This window comes from Zingiber officinale, chromosome 8A, assembly GCF_018446385.1.
Source record: "Zingiber officinale cultivar Zhangliang chromosome 8A, Zo_v1.1, whole genome shotgun sequence".
Classification (NCBI taxonomy): Eukaryota; Viridiplantae; Streptophyta; class Magnoliopsida; order Zingiberales; family Zingiberaceae; genus Zingiber; species Zingiber officinale.
The window spans coordinates 112,359,750-112,384,102 of NC_056000.1; the positions used below are offsets into that span (position 1 = coordinate 112,359,750).

The following is a 24,353-nucleotide window of genomic DNA, read 5'->3' on the forward strand; positions in this document are numbered from 1 at the left end:
TAAATGGGTCTTCAAAAATAAGTTAAATCAAAAGGGAGAAGTTGTAAGGAACAAGGCAAGACTTGTAGCCAAGGGCTATAGTCAAGTCGAAGGTCTCGATTATGATGAGACTTATGCTCCCGTGGCCCGATTAGAGTCCATTCGTTTGATGCTAGCTTTTGCTGCACATAGAGGTTTCAAGCTCTATCAAATGGATGTTAAATCTGCCTTCTTAAATGGCTTTATTAAAGAAGAAGTCTATGTTGAACAACCACCGGGGTTTGTGAATACCGAAGCTCCAAACCACGTGTACAAGCTCAAGAAAGCACTTTATGGGCTTAAACAAGCACCACGAGCTTGGTACGAAAGGTTGTCAACATATTTACTAGAAAAGGGTTTTGTAAGAGGCCAAATAGACCCAACACTATTTCTGCGTAGAGATGGTGAAAATATTTTTGTAGCCCAAGTGTATGTCGATGACATAATTTGTGGCTCAAATAACAAGGGCTATTTGAATGAATTTATCACTCACATGGAAAGTGAGTTTGAGATGAGTCTAGTAGGAGAATTGACATTCTTCCTTGGACTTGAAATCAAACAGACTCGAGATGGAATTTATGTCCATCAGACGAAATACACTCAAGAGATGCTCAGAAAATTCAAAATGAGTGACTCTAAGGAAGTATCCACTCCAATGGCGACAAACACTCGTCTTGACAATGATGAGAGTGAGAAACCAGTTGATCTAACGCAATATAGAAGCATGATCGGTAGTCTTCTATATCTCACAGCTAGTCGACCGGACATACTTTTTGCTGTGGGCATGTGCGCTAGATATCAAGTTTGTGCCAAGGAATCTCATTTAACTGCAGTTAAGAGAATTCTAAGATATCTCAAGGGCACAATTAGAGTAGGATTGTGGTACCCTCATACGGAGTCTTTTGATTTGATAGGCTATACCGATTCCGATTATGCTGGATGCAAATTGGATCGGAAAAGCACTAATGGGGGTTGCCAATTCTTAGGATCATCATTGGTTAGTTGGTCAAGTCGGAAGCAACATTGTGTTGCTTTCTCCACGACTGAGGCTGAATACATTGCCATGGGAGAGAGTGTATCACAATTGTTGTGGACGATTCACACTCTAGAAGATTATAGACTTTCGTATAAGGGAGTGCAAGTGTTGTGTGACAATATTAGCACAATAAACCTAACGAAAAATCCAGTCCATCATTCTAGGACCAAACACATTGAAGTGCGTCATCACTTCATTAGAGATCACGTAGCTAGGGGAGACATTGCACTCACATATGTTGAGTCAAAGTCAAACCTAGCCGATATTTTCACCAAACCCCTTCCGGAAAATGAATTTAGTCATTTAAGGAGAGAATTGGGGATGTGTTTGGCTCAATAAGTCATTTTAACCACATCATGATCAATAAGGACCATTAAAATGACAAGAGAAATTGGGAAATTAATTTAGGCAACTTGGGAACATCTCACACAAACTATAAGGTTTAACAAAATATTTTTGTTTGCTAGAAATGGGGTGAGATGCTAGGATCAACCAAATTATTCAAAATGTATCATGCATCCCTTGAATAATTAGGTTGAAGAGACATAAATTGAGTATGGGGAAGGCCATTACATAATTCATGTGTATTTGGCTCCTAGATCTTACTCATATATTCCAACCAAGGAATCTTGGTTGGACCTGTGTCTAGAAATCATCTAACCTTGTTGATGTGTTGATTGATACCCTTGATTGATACCTTCCTGATTTTGATTGAAAATAGGACAAGTTGGTGAAGAAACCTTGACATATTTTGACAAACTTGTAACTACTCATAGCAAGGATATATTTTGAACCGATAGCCTGAATCAGATTTATTACCTTGGTTCACTATAGATCATCATAGTTTCAGCAAACAAACAAAACAAACTTCTCTGGTTTTGAAACCTTGAGATTTAACACATTTGTTATGAAGTGTTTGAAACTTTCGAGCCCTAAATAATTCCAAATCATTAGAGCTTATCATTAGGAAATATTCATTGGTATCACTGAATATAATCTGTGGGCTCTTCAGATCCTAGGTTCTGAACTTGGAAGTTGTTGAACTAAGTTTCAGAGCTTTCGATACGAATTTCAGAGACTGAAATCACTGATTATCAGACACTGATCGGTCCAGGGACCGATCAGGATGATATCTGATCGGTCTCTGCGACCGATCAGGAGAGTTCCATTCGATATCTGATCGGTCTGCAGACCGATCAGGGGTTCTGGCACATATATTACTGATCGACCTCTGATCGGTCCGGGGACCGATCAGGAGGTTCCCTGATCGGTCCCCACGACCGATCAGGAGGCTTTGGTACGTGATCCACCTCTGATCGGTCCAGGGTCCAATCAGAGGCTCCCTGATCGGTCTCCACGACCGATCAGGACACTCCCTGACCGATCAGGACGTTCCCTGATCAGTCAGGATTTCCCCTGATCGGACAGCCGTCCGATCTTATGATCTTCTCACCATCTTTAACTTCCCCCAATCCTTCGTCCTCTCATTTCACGCCGAAAACCCTAGCCGAACCACTCCTCAGTCCCGAGTCTTCTCTCCATCTTCTCCGAAAGCCTCAAATGGCGCCCAGGTAACTTCCTTTCTCCCCGAAATCTGTTCATTTTTGGCATTTTAGTTTCTTTTCACAATGTTTCTCTGTGTGTTGTCTCGGTTCTCGACTCTGTGGCTCCCGTGGACTCCCATTTGCCCCGACCATGTCCCATTTTTGATCTATTTAGGAAGAAATCAGCCGGTGAGGGTACTTCTAAGTCATCTGCTGAGAAATCCAAGTCCCAGGCACCCTCCCGACCTCAACCTTCTTCTTCTTCTAGATTCCCGGACCGACAGTTTGAACAAGCGTTTCAACAGAGGACATTCAAGCTACTCCCATGTCGATCTGTGGATCGAAAGTACATGGATGAGTTTTATCCCTAAACACTGGCATATTACAATCTTGACTCGTTAGTCTACTTAGAAAGGGACATCAACTATGACCTAGTATTTGAATTCTACAACAATCTTCATCAGACCAGTGATGGTGTTTATAGAACCAGAGTCGCTAAGAGAACTGTTGATTTCTCTGTAGTAGAATTCTTTAGGTATCTAGGTTGCCGAGTTTGTTCAGGAGATCCTTTTCCCATTTATCCTGATTTAACAGAATCATTACCTCCTCCACTTGATGTATCACCTGATTCCATCTATGAGTACTTCTTCGGTCATCCTAGACCAGGTGGACTGGATGAGTTGGATGTTGATTTTCCCACCTTTGCCGCCCTACGACTATCTGCCCCTGACTATATTCTTTTTAAGATAGTCACAAACTGTCTTCTTCCAATCACATCCAAACCTCTAGCAGAGATCCGACCATACCACTGCCTGATGCTTTATGGTTTGCGTCGGTGTCTCGATTTTGATATTATGTCCAGCATCTATTCTTCGATCATCTCATATTCTCAGCCTAGCAGCTCCACTATTTATATGCCTTATGGGCATATAATTACAGATTGGCTCGAGACCCTTCAGATAGATGTGTCTAAGGGTAGGATAGTGAAGATGGTCAAACATGATTGCAGACTTGGGAAACGGGCATTTTCCAAGTCCGGTATCTTGGGACAGAATGGGACTGTTCAATGGAAGGATGGGAGAGGTCTGGGAGAGTTACCACGGGCACTTCCTCGACAGGTTACTGCTCCTCCTCCTGCTGCTGATAAGGCCGATCCTGATCTGCGCTGGCAGATCGCTGAGCTAGAGAGCCGCTTCGATCAGCACGATGAGCTGCTGGCTGCTGAGCTCCATGGTCTGCGTGTTCGGATCGACCAGCGCTACGATGACTTACGCAGTCAGCAGTTGGTGACGCAACAACTGCTTCTGGGCTGGATGGCCAACTACCCACCTCCGCAGCATTTCTCGGGTCATCCACCTTCGAGCTCCAGCATGCCGCCTCAGGGTTACGTGCCTCCCACAGATGATGATGATCCTCGTGTTGAGGATATTGATTGATACATTCTGTGTGTCATTTTGCCTGTCTGTATTTTGGATGCTATTTGTTGGATATCTTTGTCTGAACTGGATACTTATGCTACTCATATATTTTTGCTATTCATTTGTCTATTTCTTGCTTTTCCTTATGCTTCAGTTCATATTAATATGCTGTTCCTATGCCATGACTTGATTGTATTTTATCTCTTTCTTACTGTCATATAATACACTTAGAGGGAACTCTAAGTGCATTAAGAAAAAGACAGTATGGGTTAAGGGGGAGCCTTTTGAGTTTTGTCACCTCATTTGCACCTTTTCGGTGTTTGACAAAGGGAGAGAGGATACCTAAGTTTAGAGATGTATGAAGGCTTGATTTTAAGGGAAAAGATAACGGGAAGAATCTTGATTCCCGTTATTGACTTAGTAGTGTATCCATCTTAGGGGGAGGATCTTGATTCCCCTAAAATTATGAAAAAAAGATAACGGGAAGGATCTTGATTCCCGTTATTGACTTAGTGGTGTATCCATCTTAGGGGGAGGATCTTGATTCCCCTAAAATTATGAAAATAAGAACATTTCTGATCTAAACTTAAATTGTGTTGTCAAACAACAAAAAGGGGGAGATTGTTGATACAGTCTGACCTGGCTGTTGTTTTGATGTTGACACTGATTTAAGTTTGTATCAGATGTTAATTGAACTCGGTTTGATTAATGATCAAGGTTGATCAAGTGGAAGGGAAAAGTCCAAGTTGGAAACTTGGCACGCGAAGTCGGAGAGAGCTCATTCTCCGGACTAGGTCAGAGAGGGCTCGGTAGCTCGTTCTCCGGACTAGGTCGGAGAGGACTCGGTAGCTCGTTCTCCGGACCAGGTCAGAGAGGGCTCGGTAGCTCGTTCTCCGGACCAGTTCAGAGAGGGCTCGGTAGCTCGTTCTTCGGACTAGGTCAGAGAGGGCTCGGTAGCTCGTTCTCTGGACCAGATGAAGTCGGAGAGGGCTCGGCAGCTCGTTCTCCGGACTAGGTCAGAGAGGGCTCGGGAGCTCGTTCTCTGGACCGGATTAGGTCAGAGAGGGCTCGGTAGCTCGTTCTCAGACCAATCCTAGTATCACATAGCCGTTGGATCGGTCAACAGACCGATCCAGTGATACTTTGGATGACTGATCGGTCCACAGACCGATCTAGTGAAACTCAATTTTCTGATCGGTCTGGTGACCGATCAGGAAACACTCAGTAGCACACTGAGTGTAATCTGATCGGTCTGTAGATCGATCAGGAAACACTCAGTAGCCCACTGAGTGCAATCTGATCGGTCTTGGAGACCAATCAGGAGATGCTATTGATGTGAAATCTGATCGATCTTGGAGACCGATCAGGAGATGCTATTGCGAAGAGAAGAAGGCAGGATCGGTCTGTTAGGATGTATACTAAAAGCCTAGCTTTTGGTATAAACATTTATCTAGAAATAAGAATCACATTGGTCACATGTCTACATTTATGATAAATATACTTGTTCAATTAATTTATATTGTAGATAACATGGTGTGTGGTGTTACACACAAAAGATCATGTTATCGATTCCTTATAAATTATAAACAGTAGCTCACGACCAAGATGGAAAGGAACAAACCATTGGAAGGTCGTAGTGTAATTAGGTATTAGTTTATCTTAACTATATAATTACACTAGTACACTTAGAGTGTATTGAGTAGGACCATTTGAGGTCGTTCCTTTTATACTGACTTTATGAAAGAACAAAGACCTCAGTTATTATGGAAGTGTGTGCTCTTAATCCTAATATAATAACAAGCACATATATTTGATATTTATTTCTTTAATTTATCAATGGGTGAGATTTAGTTCGATGAATCAATAAGCCCGATAAATTGGGAAATGATATCACTTATAGTGTGTGTTGATTATAGAAGGAAACTGTGTCCTAGTGATCTAGGTTGAGAATGTCCCCAAGAGGAGCTCATAAGGATTGTCATGTTAAACCCTGCAGGTGGACTTAGTCCGACATGACGATGAAGTTGAGTGGTACTACTCTTGGAGCTAGATATTAATTAAGTGAGTTGTCAGTAACTTACTTAATTAGTGGACATTTGTTATCTTAAACAGGAGACTAACACACTCATAATAAGAAGGAGCCCAAAATGTAATTTGGGATTGGTGCGGTAGTTCAATAATAGTTCTTTAGTGGAATGAATTATTATTGATGAAATTAAGTTATGTGTTGGCGAACACGGGATGCTTAATTTCATCGGAGACCAAAACCAATTCCTCCTCTCGGTCCCTATCGTAGCCTCTTAATTATAGAGTACTATACCCACCTATACCCACCTTCTTACCCATCCTATAGGGTCCGGCCAAACTAGCTTGGAGACCAAGCTAGGGCCGGCCATGTTCATGGGTGAATTCATGTGGTCGGCCCTATTAAAATAAAAAGGAATTTTAATTTTAAAATTTTTCTTATGTGGATAATATAATTTAAAAGAGAGTTTAAAATTTAAATCCTTCCTTTTATAAGATTCTACAAAAGATTAAGAGAAGAGTTAAAATCTCTTTCCTTATTTGTAGATTAAAAGGTTGATTTTAATTTTGGTAAAACTTTCCTTTTAATTATATTCATAATTTAAGAGAAAGTTTAAAATTAAAAATTCTCTTTATTAGTTTCTTCAAAAGATTAAGAAAAGATTTAATATCTTTCCTTATTTGTAGATTGAAAGGAGATTTTAATTTTAGAGATAACTTTCCTTTTGAAAATTATCCACATGTTTAAAAGAAAGATTTTAATTTATAAAATTTTTTATTAACCAATCATGAAGGGATTAAAATTATTGGAGAAATTTTTATAAATTTCTAGAAACAAATTAGGAAGTTTTAATTTTGTTTTAATTAAAACTCTCCTTGTTTTGGGGAGAAGAGTGACCGCCATTATAATTTGAAAAGAGAAAATTATTTTAATTAAATAGATTTTCCTTTTCAATGGCAAAAGAATTAAGGAAGTTTTATTAAATTTTCCTTATTTGCCAAGATCAAGGATTATAAAAGAGGGGTAGAGGAGGCTTCAATGCTAACGACTCTATTCTATTTTTCCTCTCTTTTCTCCTTGGGTGTGGCCGGCCCTTTCTTTCCTCTCCTCTCCTTTGTGTGGCCGAAACCTTCTCATGGTGGAGATAGCTTTGGTGGCCGGATCTAAGAAGGAGAAGAAGGAGAGAAAAGAAGCCTCTTTTCTAGCATCCCTTGGAGCATGGTGGTGGTGACCGAACCTCTTCATCCTAGGAGAAGTTTTGATGGTCGAAACTTGTAAGGAAGAAGAAGGTGCTTGGTGGTTCTCATCTCGGAAGATCGTTGCCCACACAACGTCCGAGGTTAGAAGAGGAATACGGTAGAAGATCAAGAGGTCTTTCTAAAAGGTATAACTAGTAATTTTTGTTTCTGCATCATACTAGTTATTTTTGGAAATAATACTAAATACAAGAGGCATACGATTCTAGAGTTTCGAATTTGTTTTCGATATAGTGTTCTTTTGTTTTTTTCCTTTGTGATTTGATTGTTCTTTTCGGTTAACCTAAAGTTATTTTAGGAAATTAAATATTAGCTTTCCATAAAATGTTTTGTCTAGTCGGTGGTGGTTGCTCCCATATCCAAGAAGGCCATGTGCCTCGCCACGTCAGTACTGGGAACCAATTATGGAAATTAATATTTAATGGAATTAATAACTTAAGGTGATTTGGGTCGAACGTGTTAAGTTCCGCAGGAGATCCAAGTCTAAACCTAAAAGAACAAATAGATTAAGTTTTGGATCAAACATGTTAAGTTCCGCAGGCGATCCAAAATTTAATTTAAAAGAACACATGGTAGCTAGGAAAAGGTTCAGACCTTTGTACAAAATTTTTGTACAGTGGAACCTCTAGGTTTTCCGAGTAGCAACCAACAATTGGTATCAGAGCTAGGGTTTTGCCTCTGTGTATTTCGTATTAGTTTAATTATGCACATGTCATACATAATTTAGGCAGGATAATAGTAGGATGTGCTAACTTTATGGATGCAGGATCCAACTATTATGGCTTATAGTTTTATGTGTGTGATTGGACCCTTGGACATGTCAAGGGAATTTATGTGTGTGTGCATGATTGTATTAAAATACAGCAGGAGCTGTATTTAGTTTTATTAGGATTTTATTTTTGATCTAGATACATGTACATTCCTTTTATGGAATATATGATCAAAAATGTAAAATTCTATTTATGTCGCGGATCGAATCTTGCAAAGCGTGGAACCTTCTAAGGACCAGAGGCGCAGCGGAAGTAGGAGCAAGATGGATGCGACAGTTAGACCCGGTGGCGGTGGCCAAATATGGCAGCAGCTTGGGATGACAATACACGGAGGACAACTAGAGATAAAAGCCATAATAGTTGAAAATTAGATTTTCTATTTATTGCTTTTATATTGTGATGTGTGTGCATGTTGGTTTACATATTTAGTAGGCTAGCATAGTTAAAATTCCTCATTTATAAATAACTAAGTGGGAGAGGGATTTTTAAGTAAATCCCATGGTCTCCATTACTGGTTTGTAAGTGATGCAAACAAGCTTGCGCGTTGGCTCTGAGTGCCTTCCTCCATAACGGATGAGCTTGTTTGTGGATCACTAGAACAGACTTCCATTTTTGGATGACTATAGGAAGTTAATTAAGAGCGTGTGATCTTCCCCAACGAAGGGCATAATCTTATTAATGGACTTAGTGTCAAGTAATGGTATACACTTAGACACATTTAATAGTATCCTCCCCAACGGAGTCACTACTATCACTTGTGTGACCAAAGGGAAACCAACTATTGATTTGTCATAAAACTAGATTGGCAATATAATAAAATTAATAAACCCCTCTTACAAATGTTTGAATTTGTATACGTCCACACTAACGTGGCATACAAGATTCATGGTGTTTGAGGTAATTTTATTTGTCAAAAAGTTATATTGACAAGATAGTCAATGGGTAAAACCCTCCTCTTACAAATGATGAATTTGTATACGTCCACACTAACGTGACATGCAAAATTCACGGTGTTTGAGGTGTTGGTGAATTTAAATAATATTGTTTGAGGAATCAATGTTATTTTAAATTCAAAGAGTTTTGACCAAATATTTGATCAAAGACAGATCAACTATTAATTTTATTCGTCATAAAGAAAAGTTGACAAGATAATAAAATTAATGAATAAAATCTCCTCTTCGATTTTGTATACACAAAATTCATGGAGATTTTAAGGAGTTGATCTTGACCAAATATTTTTGTGATTCTTAGGATGTTTGTCAATCCCTAGTAGTCATACTATAGAAAAAGACTTAGTAGTCCCAATTGTAATGATTGGAAATATGACTTGGACATTAAGGTAGACTGTCTTCTTAGAACTAAGAATAATTTAGGTGTATTTAATTCATTAGTTGAAACATGTCTAGTGGTGTTATCTACCAGAACCTGGAGTGTAGATACAAGATGTCATTAATCATGTCTGCAATTCATTGCAGGGTTCCAGGAAACCCGACAACTAAATGAAAGGTAAATCACCGTCCACATGGGCACTACTGTAAAAATGGTAGCTGTTGCAGTGGGAGATGTTTATCCTTTGATAAAAATAAAATATGGATTTTAAGTAATTGTCTTTACGTACCAAGTTTAGAAAGAACTTGATTTCAGTTTCTAAACTATTATAGATATTGTGTCTATTTTGATAACAAAGTTGTTATCAAGAAAAATAGGAAAGTTATCTATTCTGGTATGATGGTTGACAATTCATAATCCAATAACTCCCATGATGCAACAAATGGAAATTAGTAACACATCTTCTAATTTTAAGAGAAAGCAACCTTCGGAAATGAACTAATTATATCTTTGGCATCTAAAGCTAGGTTATATTAACTTAAGTAGGATTCATTGGTAGCTGATGAACTTTTGTATTCATTAGTAGTGGAAATCTTTCCAACCTACGAGTCTTACTTGAAAGGAAAATAACCAAAAAGCTTTTAAGTCTAAGGGGAATGGAGTCAAAGATATATTGGAATTGGTTCATTCTGATTTGTGTGATCCTATGACAATCCAGACAAGAGGTAGTATCGAATATTTCGTCTATTTTATAGACAACTATTCAAGATACAAATACATTTACTTAATGTGCCGCAAGACTAAGTGCTTTGATTAGTTTAAAGAGTACAAGGCTGATGCGGAGAAATGTTAAAGTAAAAAGTCACTATGGAAGATCGTAGTGGCAAGTACCTCTTGAGAGATTTTAGGAGTCACTTATCAGAAGTTGGATTTCAATCCCAACTAACTGCATCTGGTACACCCCAACAGAATGGTGTAATAGAAAGAAGGTATAGGACTCTTATGGAATAATTAGATAGATGATGAGTTATTCAGAAAATTACCAAATTTGTTTTAAGGATATGCTCTGGAAACGGAAGTGAACGTAGTACCTTCCAAAGTCATAACTCTATGCTCATATAGAATTGCTGAATAGGAGTAAGCCTATTTTGAAGCATATTCGGATTCGGGTAATCCAGCACATATGTTAAAGAGAGATAATGATAAGTTGGATAGGAGTTCACTTGTTTGTAAGTTATCCTAGATAAACAAAAGTAGGTTTATAGTCTTAAAAATCAGAAGGTCATTGTTACCATCAATGACTGATTTTTAGAAAAGGACTATATAATGAACCACGTGCTCATAAGTAAATTTGTTCTTAAGAAAATAATAAAGGACATGTCTAACCTAGTACCAACTGTACAAGATGAGATACCACAAGAAAACTGCAACACGTATCACAAATGATACACAATTACAGAAAGTGCCTTGTCGTAGTGAGAGGGTTGTTAGGCAACCTAAATAGGTTCATGTTTTGGGAGAGTTTTTGGATTCGATCCCTGGAGGACATGAACCTGATCTCCAGTCATATGATGAAGTACTCCAAGATAAAAATGCAAGCATCTTGGCAAAGAGTAATGAATAATAGAATTAGAATATATGTATTCTAATAAAATCTAGAAGCTTGTAGAATCACCAAATGGTGTAAAAGCCGTTGGGTGTAAAAAGGTCTATAATAGGAAAAGAGGGATAGACAAGAAGGTAGAAACTTTCAAAGCAAGGCTAGATGAAAAAGGAAACTTTTTCACTGGTAGTCATGCTTAAGTCTATCTGGATTCTTTTATCTATTTGGTAAGTGGATGTCAAGACAGCATTCCTTAATGGAAGTCTTGAAGAAAGCATTCATATAAAGCAACCAGAAGGGTTCATTGCAAAGGGCTAAAAGCATCTTGCGTGCAAGCTCAATCAGTCTATGGAATGATACAAAGCTTCAAGGTCTTGGAACATCCAGTTTATCAAAGTAATCCAGACCTATGGATTTATTGAGTAAACGGATAAGTCTTGTGTATACAAAAGATATGATGGAAACGTGGTCGTATTTCTTGTACTATACGTAGATAACATTTTTGGTAGTTGGAAACAATATCAAAATGTTGTCAGAAGTAAGGGTATGGTTGTCCAAACAATTCGATATAAATGACTTGGGAGAATGTATATATTCTTGAGATCAAAGTAATAAGTGATCGCAAGAAAAGAATATTTTACTTATCCCAAGCTTCATATATCAGAAAAATCCTTGCTCGTTTTAAGAATGCAAAACTCCAAGAAAGGTTTCTTACCTTTTCAGTATGGAGTAACTTTATCTAAAGATATGTCTCTGTAGACATCAAAGGAGATAAAGGAAATAAAGGTAGTTCTTTATGCTTCGGCTGTTGGAAGCCTAATGTATGCTATGCACGAGATCAGAAATCTGTTTTGCCAAGGGCATAGTTAGCAGATATCAAAGTAACCCTGGACAAGGACAGTGGATTGCAGTAAAGCATATATTGAAGTACCTTAGAGGCACTAGAGATTATATGCTAGCTTACAAGGCAGTTAATTTGGTCCTTGTGGGTTGCATGGATTTTGATTTCCAATCGGATAGGGACAATAATAAGTCAACCTTGGGGTTTTGTGTTTACTTTAGGAGGTAAAGTCATAACTATGGAAGAGTGATAAGCATAGGTGTTTTCTCGACTCCACCATAGAAGCTTAGTATATGGCAAGCCTCCGAGGTAGCCATAAAAGTCGAAAGACTCAATAACCTCAAGATAGACTTAGATATGATTTCGGTTTGTCCAAAGATTATTACAATTTATTGTAATAATGTTGGTGCAGAAGCAAACTCAAGAAACCATAAGTCTATAAGGAAAGTAAACACATAGAGCACAAGTACCACCTAATACGAAATCGGATAAACGAGGAGAAGTTGTTGCCGCTAGATTGCATCAGATGATGACCTATATTTCTTTTCATCGAGGTCCTTAAGGTAAGAGTTTTGATGAGCATGTTGAAGGGTTAGGAATCAGATGTATGGCAGCAGATATACAGCTTAGTCTTTTAGTATAAGTGGAGATTGTTAGGATGTATACTAAAAGCCTAGCTTTTGGTATAAACATTTATCTAGAAATAAGAATCACATTGGTCAAATGTCTACATTTATGATAAATGTAGTTGTTCAATTAATTTATATTGTAGATAACATGGTGTGTGGTGTCACACACAGAAGATCATGTTATCGATTCCTTATAAATTATAAACAGTAGCTCACGACCAAGATGGAAAGGAACAAACCATTGGAAGGTCGTAGTGTAATTAGGTATTAGTTTATCTTAACTATATAATTACACTAGTACACTTAGAGTGTATTGAGTAGGACCATTTGAGGTCGTTCCTTTTATACTGACTTTATGAAAGAACAAAGACCTCAGTTATTATGGAAGTGTGTGCTCTTAATCCTAATATAATAACAAGCACATATATTTGATATTTATTTCTTTAATTTATCAATGGGTGAGATTTAGTTCGATGAATCAATAAGCCTGATAAGTTGGGAAATGATATCACTTATAGTGTGTGTTGTTGATTATAGAAGGAAACTGTGTCCTAGTGATCTAGGTTGAGAATGTCCCCAAGAGGAGGTCATAAGGATTGTCATGTTAAACCCTACAGGTGGACTTAGTCCGACATGACGATGAAGTTGAGTGGTATTACACTTGGAGCTAGATATTAATTAAGTGAGTTGTCAGTAACTTACTTAATTAGTGGACATTTGTTATCTTAAACACAGGGAGACTAACACACTCATAATAAGAAGGAGCCCAAAATGTAATTTGGGATTGGTGCGGTAGTTCAATAATAGTTCTTTAGTGGAATGAATTATTATTGATGAAATTAAGTTGTGTGTTCGGGGCGAACACGGGATGCTTAATTTCATCAAAACCAATTCCTCCTCTCGGTCCCTATCGTAGCCTCTTAATTATAGAGTACTATACCCACCTATACCCACCTTCTTACCCATCCTATAGGGGCCGGCCAAGCTAGCTTGGAGACCAAGCTAGGGCCGGCCATGGGTATGTTCATGGGTGAATTCATGTGGCCGGCCCTATTAAAATAAAAAGGAATTTTAATTTTAAAATTTTTCTTATGTGGATAATATAATTTAAAAGAGAGTTTAAAAATTTAAATCCTTCCTTTTATAAGATTCTACAAAAGATTAAGAGAAGAGTTAAAATCTCTTTCCTTATTTGTAGATTAAAAGGTTGATTTCAATTTTGGTAAAAACTTTCCTTTTAATTATATTCATGATTTAAAAGAAAGTTTAAAAATTAAAAATTCTCTTTTATTAATTTCTACAAAAGATTAAGAAAAGATTTAATATCTTTCCTTATTTGTAGATTGAAAGGAGATTTTAATTTTTAGAGATAACTTTTCTTTTTGGAAATTATCCACATGTTTAAAAGAAAGATTTTAATTTATAATTTTTTTTTTATTAACCAATCATGAAGGGATTAAAATTATTGGAGAAATTTTTATAAATTTCTAGAAACAAATTAGGAAGTTTTATTTTTTGTTTTAATTAAAACTCTCCTTGTTTTGGGGAGAAGAGTGGCCGGCCATTATAATTTGAAAAGAGAAAATTATTTTAATTAAATAGATTTTCCTTTTCAATGGCAAAAGAATTAAGGAAGTTTTTATTAAATTTTCCTTATTTGCCAAGATCAAGGATTATAAAAGAGGGGGTAGAGGAGGCTTCAATGCTAACGACTCTATTCTATTTTTCCTCTCTTTTCTCCTTGGGTGTGGCCGACCCTTTCTTTCCTCTCCTCTCCTTTGTGTGGCCGAAACCTTCTCATGGTGGAGATAGCTTTGGTGGCCGGATCTAAGAAGGAGAAGAAGGAGAGAAAAGAAGCCTCTTTTCTAGCATCCCTTGGAGCATGGTGGTGGTGACCGAACCTCTTCATCCTAGGAGAAGTTTTGATGGTCGAAACTTGTAAGGAAGAAGAAGGTGCTTGGTGGTTCTCATCTCGGAAGATCGTTGCCCACACAACGTCCGAGGTTAGAAGAGGAATATGGTAGAAGATCAAGAGATCTTTCTAAAAGGTATAACTAGTAATTTTTGTTTCCACATCATACTAGTTATTTTTTGGAAATAATACTAAATACAAGAGGCATACGATTCTAGAGTTTCGAATTTGTTTTCGATATAGTGTTCTTTTGTTTTTTTTTTCCTTTGTGATTTGATTGTTCTTTTCGGTTAACCTAAGTTATTTTAGGAAATTAAATATTAGCTTTCCATAAAAGGTTTTGTCTAGTCGGTGGTGGTTGCTCCCATATCCAAGAAGGCCATGTGCCTCGCCACGTCAGTACTGGGAACCAATTATGGAAATTAATATTTAATGGAATTAATAACTTAAGGTGATTTGGGTCGAACGTGTTAAGTTCCGCAGGAGATCCAAGTCTAAACCTAAAAGAACAAATAGATTAAGTTTTGGATCAAACATGTTAAGTTCCGCAGGCGATCCAAAATTTAATTTAAAAGAACACATGGTAGCTAGGAAAAGGTTCAGACCTTTGTACAAAATTTTTGTACAGTGGAACCTCTAGGTTTTCCGAGTAGCAACCAACACGGTCGTGGAGACCGATCCAGCTGCGGCCTGATCGGTCTCCACGACCGATCAAACAAGCTGTGGACCGATCAGGATATGTCCTGATCGGTCCATGGATCGGTCTGGTGACCGATCCACACACACAATCAGATTTGTTTCTGCGATTCCTCCACTGCATTTGATCTGGCTGATTCATATAACCTCTGTGCTGTTAGCTTTTGAGTTTGCAGGATCACAGGTATCATTCGAAGCCTAATTTCAAATTAAGTCCATAAGAGGAATACGACAAATGACCTTTCTGCTGTGATTCGCGGCGCATGGTGCATTTGAAGCATCAACGGCTACTGGTGTGATCTGGCTGTGATCCGATTGACTCCTGGTGATTGGTTCGAGCTCAGAAGACACCAGTGAAGACTGTGATTTCATTGGTGTGAGTTCAGAGAACCAGGTAAGGAGGAAGAGGGATTGGCTGCAGCGATGATTCTGTGCAGCTTGACCACGATTCGTGACAGCAGAGAACAGGGGATTAAGAAGCAGTAAAAAGCGAGAGGAAAGAACGAGAGAAAGCAAGAAAGTGAAAGAAAGTTATGTTGATCGTTGAGGTGTGCTAAGTTCTTGAGCTCTCGGGTGTGATACTGTGATATGGGAGTTCTCTGTTTTCACTGATCCTCGCGTGGTTGTAAGCGTTAGTTCATTATTCTTTACCATCGAGCTCTGTAAGTCTTGTGCTTTAACATATATATTTCTTGAGACTTTGTGGAGAGGTTACTCCACCGAGAAGGAGGATCTTTAGCCGGAATTTATCCGGGGTGCGATCTACCGAAGATCAAGGGGTCGTCCACCTTACAGACACGCAGAGGAGTAGGGGCAAGTTATCCCCGAACCTCGTAAATCCGTGTGTTAGTGTGTTAGTGTGCTTATTTCCTTTTGTTTTAGTTACTTAATTCCGCTGTGCTAACAAGTTTCTTTGTAGAAATTTGTGTTTAAGTTTTTAAGAGGCTATTCACCCCCCTCTAGCCATCTAAGATCCTAACAACTACAACGGTACAGAAGCTGCTACAATGGTGCAGTAGCTGCTACAACGGTGCAGTAGCTGCTACAACGGTGCAGTAGCTGCTACAACGGTGCAGTAGCTGCTACAACAGTGCAGTAGCTGCTACAACGGTGCAGTAACTACTACAACGGTGCAAAAGTTGCTACAAGGGTGTAGAATATGGTACAACGATGTAGTAGCTGCTATAACGGTGCAGTAACTGCTACAACGATGCAGAAGTTGTTACAATGGTGCAGAAGCTGCTATAACGGTGTAAAAACTACTACAACGGTACAGTAGTTGCTACAATATAATAGTCACACAATAACACTGCTATATGTTATAGCAGCTACTATACAGAAGCTGCTACAACATGTAGCAGCTATTGTGTAGTAGCTGCTATAACATTGTAACAGCTACACCACCTTTAAAAATTAGCAGCACAGTAATTGTTGCATACAATCAGATGAGAGAGAAACAAGAATTTTATAATTGTTGCATATAGATGAAAGAGGAAAGTTGTTACACGTAGATGAGAGAGATTAAAAAAATATATTTTGGTTGTAACAGATTGAGCACGTTGGATTTCGCTCATGGTCGCGTACAAAGCGTCGCTTAACATATCAAATCTCATATATATCAAATCTGTGATGAATTTTGAAATTCATCACAAAATCTACAACGATTGTTTTTTTAATTTATAATTTTTTAAAATTAATTGAAACAATTGATATTAGATAAATCACAACTCAATTTATTTTTACACTAAGTAGAAAAAATAAATTTAATTGGCGCCAAATTACTGAAAGTTCAAAACTTATTGAGTATGAAATAATTAAGCTCAGTTCGTTACCAAGATTGGATTTAAAACCAAAATATCGGAGACCAAGTCAATTTCACAAATGCATAGACTTATAAATAGAACCCGACAAAATGGTAAATTTTGGATTTAACTTAAATTCGAATCACAAATGGAAGCAAATCAAAATCAAAATAGTTTACTAAATCCAGCACTAAAAATGTTTAAATAGAAATCTCGCATTCTACTTTTTAAATTATCAACTCAGACAACTCGATCACTTATTTATTTTCTAAAATATCCATTTCCTTGTTGTCTATCGTCTCACTCTGCCAGTCACGATTTAATAGTTAGCTCGACTGTAATTATACAATTAGTCCCAACTGCAATATCACAACTAAGCTTGATCGTAATTTGGCTACTAAGTTTGGCCGCAATTCCACGAGGTGTGTGATTATGAAATTTAGTTAGTATTTTAAAAGTAAGGTGTGTGATTAAGAAATTTAAAAAATTTATGTGTTATTCAATAAATTGCCGAAGGACCATCACAATTGAAGAATAAAAATGATTCAAGATTAATTAACATGAACATAAACCAAGCTCGCTCCGTCTGACCCAATCAATCGGAACAGCTCAATCCGTTTGACAATATAGCCTGTCCGAAAGCGACACTAATCGACTGAGCAAGACTTGATACGTCTTGGCTGTCAAACTCGATGAAGACAATTTGATAGTATATATGAGATTTAGTTAAATATTATCAAATAAAAAAATTTACGAGATTAAAATAAAATAGCAATTTTTCTGATAAGAAATAGCACAACCCACAAAATGTAAACACCCACAAAATAGCCTTCCTCTCTACTGCATTTGATGGATCAATCACCCTTCTCGTCCACCGAAGTGAACAAACCAACAGTCCTTGCTAAGAAGGCATCTGTTAGCGCTGTGTTGGACGTCAAAGCAACGCCAAGAAAATCAAGAACCTGAAAATGAAATAAGAGTAACAAAAGCAGCATGAAGTCTCATACTTTTGAAGTACATGCACCAACACAAATTAAAGCCGGAGCAACCAGACCAACCTCCTCTTCAGCTACCCTCAACTCTGCCATCTTTATTGGATCAGAGATTTCCTTGCTAAATGAAATGACTTCTGCGAGGGATAGTGGGGCGACCACGAGTTCGTCGGAGACTATGTACCTTAATTCCTGACAATAGCTTCCATACGAAGAAATTGTTCCTCTGAGTTGACTTTTGGGGTCTACAAGTGTTGCCTGATGTGCCCGCATGTCATTATACTTATTTGATTGGCAGTAGAAAGTCGTTGCGCTTAGTTTGCAGAAGCAGTAACAAGCATAGTAGATATCTCGCTTCTCTTCCTCCACTCCAATGATTTGATTCTTGCAGTTGAAATATGGCGCAAGCTTAGGATTAAGCAATCTCTCTTCGCAGCCTGCAACCATGTAACCAGATGACCGCAAACGCTCAGCACTGCCATACAAGTTATTGAGACATCCAATCCGGAATCGACTGCCCAAGTGCCTCTTCAGAGAACCCACTGGAAATGTGAGAAAACTGAAAATTAAATCAACGAAGTCCCGACTTGCCACAGCATACAACACCTTGTTACGAGTAAGGGCCATGTTGAGTTTGTAGATCTTCTTCTCCTCATCAAACGCCTTTTTTTCAACTGTTTTTTCAATCGAAGGGACTGAAACCTTGGGCGGCGTCGTGTCTTCTCCATTTTGCAATAAAACATCAGTTAGTGGAGTGTCGGAAATGAAGGACCTTTTAAGAATTCGTACAACCTGAATGCATTGAATTTGTCAATTGAATTGCCATCAGCTAATGAAGTAGAACGACAAGAAATTAGAAGACGCCGAAAAAAAATATAAACTTGCCTGTTCTCGTTCAATCTTTACCAATCTCTCTTCTAGTTGGTTACGATCACCATTGCCACACTCGTTTAAAGTCGAAATGAGGTCCTCAACCAAAGATATACAAACAGCATCTGTAACAACAAATTTAGCCCCTTTGATGAAAACGCCATGAAATTCTTCATAATTAACATCATCTTGATTCAGATCACAACTAACTGCCGTATTAATGCCACCACCACATTGGCATTTGAGACCTGAATAATAACTGTAGTTACGCTTAGTGCAGATAGCGGAAGAGCATTTATATAACTTTCCCATTTCATCGATATTAATCCGAAGTTTCTGGCATTTCACTCCAGATGAATTCACTGGGTTGGTCAACATCGATCTGCACCCTGCCGTCACCAGGTACTTCTCATCGAGCTGCTCGACGCTTTGGTAAATCTTATCGAAACAACCCAGGGACGACTGCCTGTTGAGAAGACGGACGACGGTGCCAATAGGCATCGTGAGGAAGCTGAGGAGAACATCTACGAAATCCAAGCCCGAGTCAACAAAAGCAACGCAGTTCTTGGTCTTGTTCACAAAGACTTTGAGGGTGATTTCCTTCTGACTAGTGGTCATGTCTACTTAGCACACGCAACGTCGGAGTAGGAGATAGAGCAGAGAACATATTTGGATTTTGTGCAACTACTGTGGAATATTTATAGTAACTTGCCATGGGGACTCCTTAAGGAGTTAACTCGAAATTAGCGTGCAGAATTCTAAGCGTCAATAGTTGCTTAAGAATTTTTAAAGGACTTCAAATTGCCGCGCGTGCTATGAATGCAGTTACCAGTGAGAATTAATTGTAAGAGTCAATAGTTGCTTAAGAGTTTATCATGTCTGCTTTGGAATTAGAAGATTTTAAATGATTTGGACATCAGAGTTCTTGAACCTGATCGAGAATTCTTATTCAGCCGATCCAATTATTACTTCTACTACGTCAGCTGCTTAGTTATTACTTCTATTTTTATCTCTTTCATCAACAAATTTTGTATTTTGGATTAGCATCCACATCAAATATCTTATTCAAAGATTTTATTTTAAATTTTGAATAGAATAATTAAAAAATATTTGCATTAAGACATCTCCAATACCAGATTTGTGAGAAAATTTTAAAATAAAAAAAGCTTAATAAAAGAGTTTGAACCATTATAGAGGTGAGATTTGAACTTTATATTTTAAAAGTAATAATGAGTTTAAGAGCAGTAGTCAAAACTCAAGCCTGCTCTTTTGTAATGATATTAATGAAATATGCATGTACATATTATGAATTAGATGATAAAAAAGCTCACTTAGAGTTTTAACTATTAGAGATATTTCAATGAGTTTTTATAATGTCGATGTAGTTTATTGAAATTATAAAAAAAAGCTCATTTAGAACTTTAAACGATTGGAGATGCCCTTAGTTACCCTATCTATTCTTTAAATTATGCATTTATGAATAATACTTCTCTAAATTTAGGGAATGAATTTCATTCCCTAAACATTACAAAAGAGAGAGAAGAAATAGGAAAGTTGTAAATGGTGTATTAAAAAATGGATATATAAATTTAACATAACCTAGTAAACCTTGTAACCAGCTTTCAAATATTTATAATAATGTCGATGGTTCCACTGATCGCCGTGAGTAGTCGCTACTCATCAGAGAACAAAAAACGGAAGGTAACCAAATTCTTAACCTAAGCATTGTTGCTCCATCTTAATTCTGTTTAGAATTTGGGATTGTTAAATTAGGAGAAGGAAAGGTGAGCAGCATGTTTCTTCGACTGTGATCCTGTCCGAGAGTCAAGTCGACGGACGCTAGGGAGATGGCGCTCACGTTGACTGGATGTAGACTGAAGATGACGTGGACCTCCAACGAGCTAAGCCTGCAACCACAAGTCGTTAGTGCCGAGCCAGGGAGGGGTTTCCCGGCGATGGCCCTCCGACGCTCAAGTCAGTCACCGACGGCAAGCGAATGAAGTAGAAGAGAAAAGAGCAGCAACGTAACTGTAGCTATAGTAGTGAACATACTTCCGTCGAAGTCTGGGAGTCCTTATATAGGGCTCTCGGGAGGTGCGTGCATGCTTCCCCAGACGTGCACGCTTCTCAAAGTATATTTGGAAAGGACGTGTCAGAAAAGCGTGTCTAACGTCATACCTTAACAGCCCGATCATATCCCTAACATGACAGTGGAAACTTCCACCGTACGATTCTCTGTCTGACTGTGCCGCCAACCATGCCGCCTATCGGTAACACTGGTCCCTATGAAGATATCGCCAACTGCTCCTTTTGTCCGTTATTGGGCCAAGCGGGGGAGCCGCTCGGCCAGTCTGTCGTCCAGGTGGTACCATGGTCGGGCCGAGCGTCCGCTCGGCCACGATCTACTATCCAGCTCTGCCCTGTCGAGCGAGGGAGCCCTACCTACCGGGTTGAGACTACGTCCACTATTTAGCCAAGCGAGACGGTCGATCGACCCTCGTCCTTCCCTGCTTGAGCCTTATGAGCGTCGGAAGCTCGGTATTTGGCCGAGCTGTTGAAGTGTCGGATCGGCTATTCTTCATGCCGACCGGGAAGGTGGTTCGTCCGATCGGACACTTGCTCAAGACGTTGACCACTTTTGACTATGATCCTCCACGTGGCAACGACCTTCTATCAGGCGAGCCCCACCTTATCACCGGATCACGTGCCTCCCCCTTAAGTCTAGTCGAAGGAGGTTGTAAGTCCAACTGACTGGACGGGTGGTCTGGTGACCGATTGGCTGATTGACCAAGGGCTGGTTGCGTCTTGATCGGCCCTCATAGGGCTGATCTCCCAGGCCGCTCGGCACCTTGAGGATTTTCACATTGGGAAACTTCTCCTTCGGCGTCTTCGGATGGGTGCGACCCGTGCGGTCAATGCTGACGTCGCCCTAATCTCCTCGGAATTCATGTAAATCCCGCCATTAAGGCCTTCCTATAAGCGAACGCCACGTGGCCCTGCCGCTCGACCCAATAACGGACAAAAGGAGCAGTTGGCGATATCTTCATAGGGACCAGTGTCATCGACAGATGGCATGGTTTACGGCACGGTCAGACGGAGAATCGTACGGTGGAAACTTCCACTGTCATGTCAGGGATATGCTCGGGTTGTTAAGGTATGACGTCAAACATGCTTTTCTGACATGTCCTTTCTAGGTATGCTTTGAGAAGGCGTTAGTCGATTGACTGGCGCAATAAGCGACATCGACCTCGGGAGGCCGAGCAGCTCACAAAGACCGACCGGAGCAGCTTTCCATCTGGGGGTAGAATAAAATCGCGACCGACACTCATGGAGAAGCTCCCCCCGTGCCCATTCCATTTCACCGGGTATTATTTCAGACTCCCTCATAGATCGCTTAGGCCAACCAAGAAAGGGGCTCTTCCTTAGACGAAGCTCTCGTCTGGGACTCAAGAAAGGGAAAAGCGCCCTGAGCTGATCTGTCTCCCGAGCGGATCAACCGACAATTCACCGAGGCAATTCTGCAAGATCCACTGCCGATGCACTACGCCCCTTGGCGATCGGAGAGTATAATGGGTCGACCGATCCAGACGACCATCTCGGTAAGTTTGATAATGTTGCTACCCTCCATCAATATACTAACGGAGGCAAGTGCCGAGTCTTCCTCACTACATTAGCTAGCTCGACACAACATTGGTTTCGGAAGTTGCCTGACGGATCAATTCGATGTTTCAAGGACTTTCGAATGGCTTTCCTTCATCATTTCGCAAGCAGCAGACGCTATCAGAAAACAAGTGTCGGCCTCTTCTTCATGAAGCAGGGCCAGAGGGAGACCCTCAGAGCCTACATCCAACGCTTCAATCAGGTGGCAATGGACATTCCCTCGGTCTCATCCGAGACCATGATGAATGCGTTCACGCAAGGGCTCGCGGACGAGGACTTCTTCCAATCGCTCATCAGGAAGCCGTCTCGCGACTACGCCCACATGTTGAAGAAGGCCAATGAGTACATAAACGTGGAAGAAGCCTAGGCGGCCAGAAGGAAGGAAGCGCAATTCGAACCATTGGCGCCGATCGAACGGAGGCCGCCGATCAACCATCAACCGTCGAAAGGGCCGCGACTATTCAGCATGTGGCCTCCGAGCGGCCAAAACCAAAGGGAAATGTATGGACTCCTATGTTCTGCTCTTTTCATCAATCAACCACCCACAACACCCGTGACTGTCGCGGGATTGCCTCAGTCGCACAACCAACGCCAAGGAGCTATCGACGTCGATCGCTTCACCCAACCGACGACACGGACATCAGAGAGCCAGACAGCGTGAAGAGGCCTGGGAATCATCGCAGCAACATCGCAGGAGAAGCATCGATCCTGCACGAGCCTCACATTAGCGGAGTTGACCGATCGCTCGGGAGGAGGAGAATTGAAGCAACGCCGCGTGGGGCGAGATCAACATCATCGTCGGTGGATCAACTGGTGGAGACTCCAACCGAGCTCAAAAATTATACGCCCGATGGCTAGAGATCCACGCCATAGGCTGCAGCAAGGAGAAGGCGAGTGGGCCCGATATCAACTTCGACCCCAGGGATCTCGAGGGAATTAAAGTGTCACATGAAGACACCCTCATTATCTGAGTGGTATTTGCAAACTGTACCATTCACCGTGTGTTCGTTGACACTGGCAGCTCGGTCAACATCATCTTCAAAGGGCGTTTGACCAACTCCAAATTGATCGAGGCGAGTTGCTGCCGATGACAACCCCACTGCACGGATTTACCGGCAATGAAGTCCAGTCGATCAGCCAAATAAAATTGGCCATATCACATGGGGAGGAACTCCTCAGAAGGACGAGGGCCATGAACTTCATCGTGGTGAGCGTCCCCTCCGCCTACAACGTCATTTTGGGCCAACCGACCCTCAATGAATTCTGGACTGTCATCTCAACCTTCTGCCAGAAGATCAAGTTCATGACGATGCTACGTCGAAATAGCCATCAGTTGGTCGCTCGGCGATGCTACGTCGAAATGGTCAAATCAGAAGCCAAGTCCGCACGGAAGATGCCCCGACTAGAGGTTAGCGCTATAACTAAAAAACCTCCTAGTCTAGTTTATGAGGAAAAGGAGGAAGTGCATATACACCCAGGCTGAGCAGAGGTGACAACCTTTATAGTGGCTGACTTGGAAACCGAGTGGAAGGCCGAATTGATCAAATGCCTAGAGTAGAACCATGATGTATTTGCATGGTCCATGCATGAGCTGCCTGACATTTCCCCGAGCGTTGCGCAGCATGAGCTTCATGTCCGACTGGATGCCAAACCAGTGAAGCAAAGGAAAAGGGATTTCAGCGCCGAACAGAATTTAATCATCAGGGCAGAAGTCGAGAAGCTCCTGGAGGTCGGCCACATACAGGAGGTGCAGTTCCTGAGCTGGCTTGCGAATGTGGTGCTCGTCTCCAAGCCAAGAAAAAAATGACGAATCTACTTCGACTTTCGGGACTTGAATAAAGCGTGCCCGAAAGACTTCTATCCCTTGCCCCGGATTGATCAGATGGTAGACTCCATTGCCGGGTGCGAGCTGATATGCATGCTGGATGTGTATCAGGGGTATCACCAAGTG

General features: G+C 40.1%; 1 protein-coding gene across 1 annotated transcript; it reads right to left on the reverse strand.

Annotated features, from left to right (window-relative positions):
- Positions 1 to 17,734: 17,734 nt before the first annotated feature.
- On the reverse strand, positions 17,735 to 19,360 carry LOC122011130. Its single transcript, XM_042567558.1, has 3 exons — positions 18,758 to 19,360; positions 17,939 to 18,664; positions 17,735 to 17,842 (listed from the first exon to the last, which is right to left on the reverse strand). Exons 1-3 carry the CDS (start codon positions 19,358 to 19,360, stop codon positions 17,735 to 17,737), a joined length of 1,437 nt encoding a protein of 478 aa, XP_042423492.1.
- Between the last annotated feature and the right edge of the window lie 4,993 nt (positions 19,361 to 24,353).

Coding starts and splice junctions, on each gene's coding strand:
- LOC122011130 (XM_042567558.1), bottom strand. CDS start 19,360: ATGACCACTAGTCAGAAGGAAATCACCCTCAAAGTCTTTGTGAACAAG. Junction 18,665..18,757: donor TAAAGATTGAACGAGAACAG/GCAAGTTTATAT, acceptor CAATGCATTCAG/GTTGTACGAATTCTTAAAAG. Junction 17,843..17,938: donor TGAGGGTAGCTGAAGAGGAG/GTTGGTCTGGTT, acceptor TTTCATTTTCAG/GTTCTTGATTTTCTTGGCGT.